Source organism: Xylocopa sonorina, chromosome 5, assembly GCF_050948175.1.
Source record: "Xylocopa sonorina isolate GNS202 chromosome 5, iyXylSono1_principal, whole genome shotgun sequence".
NCBI lineage: Eukaryota > Metazoa > Arthropoda > Insecta > Hymenoptera > Apidae > Xylocopa > Xylocopa sonorina.
The window spans coordinates 1,529,461-1,544,165 of record NC_135197.1 but is presented as its reverse complement, the minus strand read 5'-3'; the positions used below and the strand labels follow the sequence as shown (position 1 = coordinate 1,544,165).

Here is a 14,705-nt window from a genome sequence, read left to right as displayed (position 1 = left end):
ACGTGCCCGTGATCGGTGCCTGCGAAAATCCTCGATCACATCGTTCTTCCCAAACGATTTTTAACTCCAATTCTGGCAGATGTTCTTCGCATGTCGGTAATAATATTCTAAAAACTACTGGTTCCCAATAGAAATCAATGAACGATCAAATTATTACATATCCTCCGCCAACAATATAAATTTCTTTTTTTTCGATCGAAAACATTCCAAGATACAACAAGGAGACACAAGGAAAATTTCGTAATACCATTAGAGCGTTGATGCTAAGTAGGAGATACTAGTAAAATCGAATTTCTCCCTCTTCCTTTTCTCTTTTCTTTCTTTCCGTAAGCAAACGAGAACTGAACGGAACAATTGATAAAATTGATAAAAATAATCGAATTCGTACGCGCTAACGATCCGACCGCCATTTCTCCGTTTGAGACACAAATGCACGCGGCTCGTACATAAGGAATTCTTCCGGAATCAGGATGTATCTCCCTCGCTCCGTCTCTTTTCCTCCTTCTGCTTCACCCACCAGGGGTGGCCAGTGTCTCGGGGGCGATCATATATCATCCACCCTTTCGAGTGGGGGGGAGGGCGAAGAGGGTGGCTGCGAGGGTGGAGGCAAAAAGTCTTGCCGAGCAAAAACTATCATCAGTGCTTGGGCAAAGCGAGCTGAACGTCTCCTCTTCTTCTTCTTCTTCTTTCTATCCGCTCTTGCTTCGCGTTCTTCTTCCTTTCCTTCGTCTTCTATACATATATAAACACACACAAACACAGACGTATTCCACAGCTCTTTCACTGGATCCAGGAAAAGTCGGGGAAGTACCGAAACTCACGAGCTTCAAGAAAGGATCTCAACCTTAGTCTCAACTTTGGCAGCGTTTAACGAGAAGAAAGATAAAACACCCCGTCTCTTGTCGCTGGACTTCCGCGAAGAGTTCGAATAAATTTAGAAGCTTTTATTCTAAATGCGAAGTAACTTCAGTGTTAACTACTATGAAATAAAATCGAAGAAAATTGATATATTTAAAAAGTCAAATTCGAATAAGTGTAAAATAATTCGGTAAGTTATTCTTCAAAGGGGTAGTTCCTCCACCCTCGACGAAGAAGTTCGTCGAGACCAGACGCCCCGTTTCAAGCGATGAAATATCAGCGTCCCGGTGCGAAATTTATTTACGTCGCTTGTTGATACTACTCTCTCGATAATTGACATGCCCAACTTTACGAAGCTCTTCTACGTAACTACCGATACGCATTTCGCTCCTTCCTTCGATCAGTTTAATTGAAACACTTCTTTCCATTGCTACACCTCTCCAGTACCTCTCCAGTACCTCTAAAATACACCAACGCGAAAACGAATCGAAGATCGTATAATATTTTAGTGATTCCACGAAACTCGTTACAGCCGACGATAAATAAATAAACGAACGAGGGAAGGAAGTGTGAGGGGTACGTAAAGGGAAGAGAGAAGAAAGTGTCGAACGGGTCTGAAAAAGGAACGAGAGGGATCGATTCTCGAGTGTACGCTGGCTGCAAAGGCCTCCTGCAATGAATCAACTTATTTAAGGGTAGTTGGATTTCGCGAGTCGATGCACGACGACTACGAGCCACCTCGCCAACCCCCTGGTTCTTCAACGCAGTACGCCTCGCGGAATGATTTATAGTTTTCCTTCCGTGGCCACCCATCCGTCCTCCCTCCGGCGCACCCCTCTGCCAAATGTACGCAAAATAGTCGGAATTTGTTCGCCGCCACCCTCCCGGCTGGAACTTACACTCCTCCGTGTCTCGCGTCGAACGAAGGGACACACTCGATTATGAACCGACACTCCCGATTAAGATATTTTATAATCGACGACGCTAACGTTCGATAATCAATAACCTGGTGACGGAAAAACGGAGAGACGCGACCGAGTGATCGATGGAACGGCCCGGTACGGTTGCCTGTCCCGTGGCTTCGCACTGTTTAATCAGTTTTGCATTCATGGGCGTGGAAGTGTCACGGTTTTTTCTCGTACTTTGCGGAACTGAACTGGGGGCAGTATCGAAAAAATCGGGATGCAAACTGAATCTTTATGACTCTGGTCACGAACGCTTCTCACCTTCGAGAATGGAAATTCTGTGAGTAGTAGAAAAGTTCAAGGTGTTCGTGCAACATCCTTTCGCGGCGACGATCGATACAACAATTAGACAGACCTGCCAAATCGACAGATTATTGCTGCATTTTTATTCCTCTAGAACACTTGAGTTTATTTATCTCTCAATTAACTTTCTCCAACTACTTATTTTCAATTATCGCTAAAGTAACCTGGCGTTTTAAAGGTTACCCCTTCCCACTCCCAGAATATGAAAAGCTGAAAAACATTAAACAGAATTTTCTCTTACCCTCATTTGAATAACTAACGGATTAATCACAGAGCCGAACAAATACCACTCCATATTCTATAATAAACAACGACCTATTTCATGCACTTATTTAATAAGCCGATAATATCCAACTCTGATTTCTGAAAATATACCAAGGGATACGAAGTAAATAAAGATAATGTATGTAACCAAATGAAGAAGGAAAAAAAATGGATGGAAATTGCAGAAATAGAAGGAGATCGTTTCGATTGTCCGTTCTAAGCGGAGTAGACAGAGAGGAGCATGGCCAAGGACGCTGAGAATAATTAGTCATTTATGAGGCCGTAAGTGGGGCCGCAAATCGGTCCCTCTCAAAGGGACGGCGGCGGCGTTATCTCGAAATTATTAATCATATCGTAACGGGTCGCACCGATGAAGAAAGAGAGGCGACCAGGGGTGGGCGAAGGGAGAAAGAGCCACGGAACCACCGACTCCATGGACTTATCTGACACCTTAATCAATTCCAAGTTATTAATTACAGACCCTGCCCTCCGCGCCTGCCTCGAGCCCGTGGCACACGCTTCAGAAAGCCACCGGAGCATTGTCTGCGGCTTACAATGCAGTGTCAACACGATCGGAGTCACACTTTCAGCCTTCTGGTCATTAATAATTATTTAGCTAACGCCAGCCCGAGCCCTGAAAAGGTTCGAGCCACTCTCGCGAGAATATTTGTTCGTTACTTTTCGAGATTCCACCGATTCCTATCGTTTTTCTCTTTTTTACTTGGAAACTTGTTTCACCTTCAACGACTAGGCTATTTCACCTGTTACGCCATGCATTGTTAATATTAATATTAAAAGTACATCACGATCTTTTTTCTTTTCCATTACAAATATATATAATCGTAATATATTTTTAAATGTTTTTTAATTTATAGTGTTCCAAAACGTTATGCCTGTAAATGCAGTAGTATTGTTAAATCTGTACCAGAATATATCTCTATGAAATTGAATTATTTCTATAGAGAATTTTATACAACATATTTAATTATCGTGTGTCTAACTTTCAACGTTAGCGATTAACGCAAAAGAAAATGCAAGCACAGACACGTTCAATCAACCTTGTACCATGTAAAACAGCTAAAAGCTTCCAGAAACTTTTTGCAGGTCGAAATATTCAATATCCTGTACGACACCGACGAGGTACGCCTACGGTACACCTACGGAATAACGTCCAGACGCGATACGGGAAAACGCGAAGACCAAGAAAACTATTCCTAGCGTTGTCAGGGGCCAATAAAAAGGCAAAGTCTCTTCTTGATGGAAGTTGAACGATCGTCTATGCAAATACCTAATCCTTTCACAGATCCATCCAGGTGACGTTGACGGATCGGCGGAGGACTTTGTTCGGAGGCAGCCTGAACAGATTGCAATCCGCGACACCATTTGTTTCTCTCCAACCCCGGCCACCCCCGAGACGGGGGCGGAGAGTTTCCTGCCACTGAGAGAGACATCGACGAGGCCGATTAACGGGTTTTCGTTAATTGCCGGTAAAGGGGGCCAAAGTCGGATATGGCTAGGTTCCTCGTGGAAAAAATCGGAAACAGTAAATGCTGTTCAATGGCAATTCGATTCGATCGATGAGACTTTTTCATGATTTTTCTTCTTCTTTTCTTTTAAGTATTAAGAGTTTTTAGAAATTTCAGACTGTACTGATTGCAAGGTTGGAATATGAGGATACAAGGCTGGAATATAATAATGGTTCGAGCGATACTTATTATTTTTAGTAACCTCCATATTTCCCATATTTAACTTGTAATGTTTCTGTTATGGAATATCGCAAAGTATCTGTGAATCTACTCTTTCGGATTTAGAGATAACGACTGATGATTACTTTTATTTTGAAAAACGCTAAATTTGTTTAAAATTCTATTAATTATAAACAACAGAAAACATTTTATAGAGTTACGATAGAACTTTTGACATTTACTTATTTTTTACATTGTTGTTTGAGTTTTTAGATATATTACACTAACAGAACATAAATTAATACTTTACAATGTAGTTATAGAAACTTGGCCGCATATTTGAGAGATGGATGAGACGTGGGAATGAAACGTGTATAATATCAGCTCAAAGATTGCCATGCAAAAACTGGAGCTACAGTCTCTTTTGAAATAAATTATTGTGCAAATATTTGTTTTCTTAAAGTTTCTCCATATAGTTACTAATTAAAACATAACCGATTGCATTCACCACCTATAGGCAAGAGTACTACATTTTACATTAACCATTTTACATTAACCACGTATTCTATATTAAAATAATAGATTCTATTATTGAATCGACGTATTCCGGATCTCTTTGTATAGAGAATGTTAAAAAAGTGTTGCCTTTAGCTTTAACCACATTTAAAATTAAAAGAAAATAACATTTTCTTATAGAAAACACGTGAAACATTTAAAATTCTGCGATCAAAGAAGTCTCTAATATTTATAGAATATAAAAATATTCTTCTGGATATGTAAAAATTTATACGTGAATATAATAAAATCTAAGTAGGAAAGCACGATAATTATTATTACATCGAAGAAAAGGGGTTCTCCGAACAAATTTTAATTACTAACAGCCGCGAGGAAAGACAATGGCATCGATCGGGAAAACTATTTCTTACCTTTCTCCCTTTCTCGATCAACGATTAAAATTCAATTGTCATTCATTTTTCTAGCTCCGTTTTCTACACCTGTATTCGAAAAACAGCTTTCTCTTTTATTTTATTGCACATCAATGTCGATTTGTATATTTCTATTAATTCCTATGGATATTACAGTAAACTGTACTACTTGAAAATAAACAATCTTCATTCACGGATCAAATTAGACTAAAAACAACTGAATAATTGAAAACTTAATGATCCTCTAGTTTCGTCAGTTACAAAGATACACGTAACGATCCTTTAAGAACCGTTACTCGATGAGAGACCTTAGCGCAATGCCAGAGGACGACCACTTGTTCCAGGTTTTCACACCCCCTTCGGACCGTACCGAAATCAAGCGTGACATGACACACGGTGTAATCCGCGCAAAGGGTTGATCCCAGTTTAGCCGGCTGTCCGTAAACCGTGCTACCCGCTGGACTTAAGCCCCGGCAAATTTGAATCCGTCAATCTTGAGCATCCAGGAGGAAGCATATAATCATCCCGCGCGTTGCGTAATACCCGTCCGGACATTAAAAGCTTTTTTCCAACGGTACCAGAAAGATTCAACCCCTATCTCTGCCCGGGCTTAACTTCGTACCAACTAACAATGACAGTTCGGTTTTGGTATCATTGTTTCCTTCTTACACATTTCCACATTTTTTTAACAAAAACAAATATACTTTTATCTTAGTTCACTGGTATCATGTTGAGTATTATGCTGTAAATTTATATGGCACGATAAATGCTATAGAAATGATATAGGCTATAACGATAATAATTTCCATCATTTAATAAGAGTTCATTAAAAGTACATAAACTACAATTTGCAACTGTTCTAATGTGTATCTGGTTATGGCCAATCGTATATACATAAATGACATGTGTCACTTATACTGTTTGTTGTGTATAACGTCCGACTTTATATAGAGCTAAAATCGTTACCTCAGAGAAGCTGAGGGAAAAAGATTAGCCACTCAAACGCCACAACTTAAATAACGTACCACGGACAGGCTAGGCCGTAAATCATTCTTACAGAAACGTCCTCGATCTTGGTTCGAGCAGTCGATTAGACGAGAGAGCCCGGTCCAGAGGACGCGGATCGGAGATCGTGCGGAAAAGCGAGCCGGAAAAGGGAGCGGAAACGACGAAATTGCACTGCACCCGACGAGCGTCGAATAAGGCGAAACGGTATTAAGACGGCGGGACCGGTTTCCTCGAGGCTTGATGTATCATTTGCCGGCGGGTCGTTAGGCGGTTTCAATTAGTTTTCCACGCTACCTCTCCCTGGGCCAGCATCCCAGCCGGGCAACGATGGGGAGCGACCAACGGAGCCCTAATCGCGGCGGTCCAGTTTTTTCTCATAATTAGGAAAAGCTCGTTAATGCGCCCCTAGTACCTTCCTCCCGCCCCTTTTTTCTCTAGGAGCTAATTTTCCTATCGCCTTCTTCTTCTACCCCTCCCCGGAGGACTTCGATCTTGATTCAGTTTGCAAACTTTCGCACGTTTTCAATTTACCTTCGACGATTACTTTTCCTTTTTCAAAGCTTCTTATGATATTTGTTGTTGGTAAAATGAAGAGATGCTTTTACAAAAAACAATCAGGATTTTTAGTGTTTGCAAAAGGTAGTGTATGTTAGCAGTATATAAAGATAGTTTCGAACCTGTTCTCTGATCCCGTTTATATGGAATTGAATTATTGTGAAATAATGCAAACAGAAATTTCTAATTGAACGTTCATCATGCATGAAATTTGTCAGAATGAAACTCGATCGATAATGCTATTATTATTATTACTATTAAGTGGAATAACTATTAATTATAGTTGTGTATAGCTTGTACAAAGAGGTTCAAGAAATTCTTCTGACAACAAATTCTTCGTCAAAGATCAATGAAAATACGATCAAATTATACGTTCAATAGTTGAAAACAAAATTTCCGATGACATTAAACTACTTATCATTAGTGCTTTAATTGATACAAGTATTCTCCGACATTTTAAAAAGATATTAATCCATTTCAAGTAATCGTACAAGCAGCGCCACACGTGCGCGGATCCTGGAAACAAATGCATCTACGGCATCTACTATACCGACGTTATGCACATTATGAGAAACAGAGTCCAATATCTTTCTCCTTGAATCTTCCGAGAAATAAAAAGAAAGTGTTTCAAATTTCCTACCAAACGGTTCATTTTTCCGTATCGCCTAAACATTATTTTAACACTAACATTTAATGCTTTTACTTTCCAGCTAATGGTAATAGGTATCAAAAGTGATAAAAAGGCATACTTAGCGAAACCTATCCTATATAAGACCACTCATATTCTTCTGAGCCTTCACCTTTAATTCGATATTTTATAATCGATCGTTTGTTAATTGTTCGACAGGATAAATCAAAATAAGTACATCGATACCAATTATACCTATCTATACCATAATTATAATTTGAAAATCAATTTTATGTAAAAGATAAACACTTGTACGTAACATTTATGATATTTTAACAAACGAAATAGATAATACGTTTATTTATTGTTATTAGATGGCAGTTATTATTAGACTTTCCTTGTGACAATTATAACAAGGCGGTAACTGCTTTATCGATACTAATTTATTTTACGATAAATTGAACTGAATTCGAGTAAACCGATTATGAAGTATTGAATGAAAATAGTTTTGATTATTTCGTATAACTTTAAAAGTGTAATGTAGACAATTAAGTAAAAATATGTACCAATAAATAATGAAAAACACTCACCGAACGAACGAACGCCAGCTATCTAAAAATCCTCTCTCCACGATGTAAAATTTTTTCTCTGGATCCTCGCACTTCAATATTTCGTTCCTGTTTCTGACATGATACAAATCATTTAACTCATCCTTCTGCTGTTTCGCTTTTATTTTATCGTCCTTTTTTGCCTTCTGAGCATTTTCCATCTTCTCCTGTACAGTAAAGCATCGCGATATTGTCATAATGAAACTTTACTTTTCGTTCAAATAGGAATAGGAATACGTACCTCGCAAATTGAACACGAAGCAGCTCCAATCGAATATTCCTTGGATTCTGGGAAATATTTTCGAAGCAACACCCAAGCTTCGCGTGGCACTATTTTTCTTGTCGAGTCCGGTGTTTTCAATGAACCGTGCTCACAAAGTAAATCCTCATTGAAATAAAGTATAACCTCGCTTTCTTCACCGTCACCAGATTCCTTCAACCTTTCGCGTTCCTTATTTGCACTTTTACTGTCTTCTTGAGATCCATTCGGATCCTGACAATCTTCCTCTTGAATTTCTTGCTCCAAATCGTCCATGAACTTTTCCATAGCAAGTCTTCGCCACGATCTCAACGAATCAGCACCGACGACATAACTTGTTTCAGATCTGCAATCAGAAGGTGAAATTCTCTTTTACGTCATGAAATTATGTTTAATTTACCATGTATTGTGATTAATGAAAATAGGATACTTACGGCTCCTTAAAGTTGCGTATGAGTTCACCGACTTCCTTATGATCACGTTCAAGTGAAAATTTGAAGCGTAGTAACTTATACCGACGTTTCACGCAAACTTCACACAAAGAGTTCTCATCTAATCGTGGCCCTCCACGATATTTATTGTAAAGTAAGTCAGCAGCTGGTACAGGGATACATTTTGCACGATTCACTTTTAACGGATCGAGTCGATAATGCGAACACATCAATGTAGAATTGTCTATCGGAGATACTTCGTCGATGGGTACGTGCCCATTGAGCCATTTCGATAACCAATCGCTTGAAATCCACTGATAATTGTCCCACAACACAATGTTCGAAATAATATTATACACGTCTATGACAAGTTGTCTCTTTAAGTTTTGATCTTCCACCTCCTTTTGCTATAAGAAATATTGTTGAAGATGCTTCTTAACTAAAACCTTTAAACTCAATCTTATTAGTTATCGATACGTACTTTTTCTTGTTGAATAGCCAACAAACTTAACTCGTGCTTCACATTTTCTTGCCTTACTAAATCGCGCAATGTTGGACTCACTTCCCAACACTCAAACTCCATCTGTAAAATAACGGAACGCATTTCTCTCTCTCTCTCTCTCTCTCTCTCTCTCTCTCTCTCTCTCTCTCTCTCTCTCTCTCTCTCTCTCTCTCTCTCTCTCTCTCTCTCTCTCTCTCTCTCTCTCTCTCTCTCTCTCTCTCTCTCTCTCTCTCTCTCTCTCTCTCTCTCTCTCTCTCTCTCTCTCTCTCTCTCTCTCTCTCTCTCTCTCTCTCTCTCTCTCTCTCTCTCTCTCTCTCTCTCTCTCTCTCTCTCTCTCTCTCTCTCTCTCTCTCTCTCTCTCTCTCTCTCTCTCTCTCCCTGTCTTCAATATAGAACGTTCATAAAATATGAATAAAAGGAAAGCAAAGCGTGATTACCTCTTCGTAAAAATCGCGTTCCCCGCAACTCATGGCTCTGTGTGCAGCACCATTTAAATGTTTATAATCCACCTTCACATTTTTTACAAATGATTTCTTCACGTGTGTATCATGTTGATTTTCTTTGTCATCGAACTCGTAAAATTTACCATTTCGCTCTTCATAGGTAGAATCCAATTTTGTAGATGTATCCATCGTATCGCTTTCTGGGAATGCTTCTAAAGTTTCTATTTCCTGTTTACTTTCGGTCTCAGGCTTTTGTGCTTTTTTTAAGTTATCCACATCAGAAACAGTAGGAACAGACTCACACTTGCGTTTTTCTTCTTCCGCCGAATCAGACTTCTCTTTAATCGTAATTCTTTCTACAAACGTCACATCATTATTGCTATTTGCCTCTGATTCTATTTTTTTCGGCTTATTCTTTTTCATATTATTTATTCGTCTTTCTGGAGTAACTTTTTTATAAACCAACATGTACGCCGTGTTAGATGACAAAAATCCTTTTGGTATACGTCCTCGTTTCACAACCTTTGAAGTTTCTGTAATAAACGACATTTAACTGTATATTTCATATTTCTATATAATTTTTAATGGTATTAATCTAACAAATGACTTGTGCTCACCACTAACTCCATCTTCGATTCTTTTATTCTGCATCTTCTCCACCTTATCGTCACTAAACTGGTACCATTCGCCATTTGAGTTACATATATTTGCGATATAATGACCGGAATGCGCGGATGGACCTTTATGACTTAAAACTGCGACAAGACTGTATAAATGAGTTTGTGGCGGAGACCTTATGTATTCCGACATATCAAGATCTTCTGGGAATTGTATGAAAGAGTTCAACTTCCTTTTCTGCCCAGAATCCCTAAGAAAAATAAAACAGCATACTTACAATACTATTGCATAATGCAATAATACAAAAGAATGCAATGTAAACATAAAAAGAAAACAAAAGTACCTGTGAAAGACGAAACGCATTAATTGTATGTTCAATGTCTCTGGAAGCGACTCCAAACGTATAAATCGACGGGCATCCTTTTTATCATTGCACGTAACACAATGATATTGATTTGGCCCGGTCAATTGCTCCACTGACAAGTATTTCTCTATCGCCTCTTTCAAAGTGGCTGCGAGTTGTAGATCCAATTCGTAGAATGTAGTCGAGGTTGGATATTCAGTTCCGCATTTCGAGCAACTGCGTCAAACACAAAACTCGCGTTATTTAGAAGGAACTAACTTCTCTCGGTCAGATCAGTTGATCGCACCAGTCACCGCAGCGAGCAACGTGTCCTACCATGTTCTCATCGTCAAGATCATCAGCATCATCATCGTTTAGGACAATTCTCATTTGTTTTCCACTTCAGAAAACCCACCAATTGATATAGCTGTATTTTCCTTGGGTCAGCCTCTGCAGCATCTGCTTCAGCTCTGAGTTTTGCTGTAGCTTCCCTTCGATATGGCAGAGAAGGAGCTTGGAGAATTCCTGTGCATCCTGCTGAGTTCTAGTATCCAAAGACAACGCGACTGCAAGATTCATTGGATCGAGTAGACGACGATTTCCGAATTGCATCATTGCAAATATATATTGCAACTGTCCGACCGCTGTCACTGGATGAAATGATGCCCCCACCCTTTTAGCTTGACACAATGCCTCCCTTTCTTCTGGATCATCTGTGATACTCCATTTGTATATTATCCGCCTAGAAGTAACAAACATCATTTTATGGCACATATTCAGGACACATAAATATTAATTATACATCAAACGCTGGCGTCGTCAATAAATTTTTACCTCATATCTTCGTTATGAAACCACATTTGAATTAAACTGTTAACATAACAGGTTGCACCTAAATTCTTTAAACCAACGTACTGAGTAGGATCACGTAATTCTGATAAAGAACTTTCTAACGACATTACTTCTGCGGGTTGTGACTTCATGTACTTTTCTTCTCCTAAGCCAGTCAAGCATTGCGGATTATTTGTGCAATTGCGTCTAAACAAAAAATATTCGGTTAAAATTATTTTAAAAACTGGATACATATCTTTTCAAACAAGATAATAATAAAACCTATAACTTACTTGCAATTTTTACATGCCTTTAAACCTATTCTATAGGCAGTTTCCAAATGTATCCTTTCTATTTGATCTAACACAACACCTTCCACCCAAGCCCACGCTAATTTGTCTAAATCAGTCTTTTTCGTTGGCGGCATTTTTTACCTGAAATATTAAAAATCGCATTTAAACATGTATATAGACGAACCTCAAATTTTGTTACGTACACGTACGTGTATTTTTGTATTAAAACTTCAAAAAAATACGTATCAAGTGTGATGGATGTATATTTCGAGTTTCATAGAGTATATGTACGTATTTACTTCGCGCCATAAGAAAATAGTGATTCGATCACGAAATAAAAATCGAACAAAAGTACCGCTTTAGACAGTAAATTTTATAAAAATCTTTCTTATCGCGAACAGCGATAGAACAAGAACCGTGAATAATGTACTGAATCGAAATTCCATTTCAAATAACTGAAAAATTTCGTACATCTGGAAAATCGTGAATTGTATACCTACATGAAAGTACTGTACGCTCTTGACTGTTGAGGTTATGAAAAATGCCGCTGCAAGTTTTGTAACGTATTGTTCTTCTTCTATAACATCATCCAGATACAAAAGTCCTTGGTTACGTTCGAGAATTCACCGAGTACAAGCATCTATGGATAATTTTCGTGAACAGGTAAAAAAGTATCATCAAAACACTCTAACCGTTTCTGACATACACTAGTCGCCATATGCAATGCGCTTTGGTCGAGGCGCGCGTCAAATCAATCGCTAAGCAATACTCGCGCCGCACCTATATAACACTTATTCTCTTTAAATAATTTATTCTATAATATTCCTTTCTTTCTCGCCTCCGAACAATCATTTTGAAAATTATTAAGTCTATCCAATTATACATAACAGATATTACAACTATATTTTATACAGTTCTCTGTACATTATTTCGCATATATACGTATATACCTTTATATACATATATGCACACATGCAACTAATATACAAACATTCCTCAGAAGCAGGAAAATTATTGATGACAAGAACCGAAAATTTTTATTTATTTTATCCAAATATTTTTTCGCAAATATTTCATATTTTATCATTTCAAATATATGTCTATAGAAATGCTTCAAGACAGGATAGGCAAGTATGTTAGTTGTTGTTTGATAAAAATAAAAGTTTAATCAATATTAAAGAAAATTCTACATTCCACTTACAGTTACTAGTGATATTCTGCTGGAATTTCTGGAGGTAGCATTCAATCATATTTTGTTCTTCAGAAACTTGTATCCTAAAGAAATATTTATAAAGAAACGAATATATAGTACAACCGTTTATGTTTCTGAACATCCAGAGCTCAGTGAATATATAAAAAATGTTTTAAATGCTATCAGAGAGCTGGTGAAGCAGGATGAAAACAGCGTCAAGGCAGTCAATCTTGTTTTCTACAACAAGAAGAAAGAACCAACGGAGAAATTTGTTTTAGATTTTGTTAAATTTGAAGCACATGGTACAGAGTATGTACTTGCGGAAGAATGTGTTTATAATTATAGTACAATATTGCCATCTCATCTGATATTTGTTTTAGAGAAGATCCATACTACTTGAAAACAGAGGAGGCATTGAGGACGCTTTGTTTGAAGTTATCAATGTGCGAGGCGTACTTGAAACCATTGCCAGAAGATTCATCTTTCTCCATTGAAATTCAAACATACGAGACTGCACACGTCGCTCTGAGTGAAAATCCGCATTGCGAGGATTTTCCATGGATCATCGATGAAAATGTTCTCGAAATGACTGAGAAAAACTTACTTCCATTGAAAACTATAAAAACAGATTGTTTAACTTTACAGATGTACATTGTTGAAAATGAAAGTACTAAATGTACAGATTAATTGTAACGACTAGAGACCTTATATTTAATATATATAATTTTTAATCTTAATTGGAGGGGTAGTTTTAAACATAAAGTAATCTTTTATCGTTATCATTATTGTTAATCTTAAATGTTACTTTGTATATTAAGACAAAAATATTAATGCGTATTACTTGTTATTTAAAAGTTTATGAAAGAAATTTTTTAATTATATTTGCAGAGCATATATATGTGTGTGGGTGTTTTAAAAGTAAAAAATATAAAAGTGAATTAAGTGGAGTATCTGTGTGATGAGGATATATATATGGTATTATAATTAAAATATCAAAAAGCAAATAGTCAGACACTTGTTTATTTTCATTCAGGAACATTTACAGGCAGTCATTTAAATTTTTAAACCTAATGTAATACTAATCCAAGCCCAATCGATTACCAACAGAAATCATTTTAACACCTGACAATTTCTGACGTAAACTAGTATATCGACAATTTAATGCATGATGGTAAAAACAGAATATGTAATACCGACTATGTTCCGTGCTTTGAATTACCGATGATATTGAGAAATCACAAGTTTTCTACTGACCTCTATAATCAGCAACGACGGAATCAGAAATGATGTATATCCAATCTCCAACCACTGAAAAAAGTGAAAGGTTAATAACGATGATTGTGAGATGAACTTTTGGTTAAGTAAAAGTCGAGAACCAAAATTTTTGCGAAAAAATTTCATTACCATAATGTCACTTTCTGCTTTACCGATATTAACTAGGATATAGATATTTTAAAAACTTTCCGAATGCTACTGTGGGAAATGAAATTCTTCTAATTATTTCACATAATTACTTCGCAGTAATAAGTAACTAATGGTGCATATTAACTTTCGAGTGAAAGAGTAAAAAGAAGATTTTCAGAAATTTCACCATGTTCTAAATTAACGTTCGATTTATTATCCTGAAATTTTTTAAATATTCGGTAACAATTTTAGTGAATATATCTTAAATATTTTATCCATCTTCGAAGAAATTTTTATTAATTTACCTTTACTTCTTGAATTTATATAAATACCTATTACTTACACTCGAACACACTAAGGTGATTCGTTTTAATAAAATAAGTTTGTTTGTTTTATGGTATGTTTTAACAAAATGTATGTTAAACATGATTTATATTTTTCCAAGGCTTTATTCAATAATCTTACTTCTTAAAATACGGTATTATACATAATTAATAGAACGTATGTACACTTAACTGTGATACTTTACAGCAATACTTTGCAAAAGTTTTAATTTTCTATAATCTCCAATGCATTTGTTTCACTTTTC

General features: G+C 37.1%; 2 protein-coding genes across 2 annotated transcripts in view; one reads left to right on the top strand and one right to left on the bottom strand.

The window, feature by feature from the left end:
- Positions 1 to 12,260, bottom strand: part of LOC143423792 (ubiquitin carboxyl-terminal hydrolase 48) — a 62,303-nt gene extending 50,043 nt beyond the window's left edge. Inside the window, exons 1-11 of the mRNA XM_076895360.1 lie at positions 12,021 to 12,260; positions 11,521 to 11,661; positions 11,231 to 11,434; positions 10,812 to 11,138; positions 10,397 to 10,633; positions 10,053 to 10,303; positions 9,430 to 9,968; positions 8,972 to 9,073; positions 8,494 to 8,897; positions 8,042 to 8,405; positions 7,783 to 7,967 (exon numbers count right to left, since the gene is read on the bottom strand). Of these exons, the coding sequence (XP_076751475.1) occupies positions 7,783 to 7,967; positions 8,042 to 8,405; positions 8,494 to 8,897; positions 8,972 to 9,073; positions 9,430 to 9,968; positions 10,053 to 10,303; positions 10,397 to 10,633; positions 10,812 to 11,138; positions 11,231 to 11,434; positions 11,521 to 11,654 (2,747 nt within the window). The 5' untranslated portion in view covers positions 11,655 to 11,661; positions 12,021 to 12,260. The remainder of the gene's footprint in view (positions 1 to 7,782; positions 7,968 to 8,041; positions 8,406 to 8,493; positions 8,898 to 8,971; positions 9,074 to 9,429; positions 9,969 to 10,052; positions 10,304 to 10,396; positions 10,634 to 10,811; positions 11,139 to 11,230; positions 11,435 to 11,520; positions 11,662 to 12,020) is intronic.
- A 368-nt stretch (positions 12,261 to 12,628) lies between these two features.
- Positions 12,629 to 13,449, top strand: Polz2 (DNA polymerase zeta subunit 2). The gene is made up of 3 exons (XM_076895460.1): positions 12,629 to 12,647; positions 12,724 to 13,021; positions 13,093 to 13,449. The coding sequence occupies exons 1-3, from the start codon at positions 12,629 to 12,631 to the stop codon at positions 13,397 to 13,399; spliced, it is 624 nt and encodes a 207-aa protein (XP_076751575.1). The 3' UTR covers positions 13,400 to 13,449.
- The last annotated feature ends 1,256 nt before the right edge of the window (positions 13,450 to 14,705 follow it).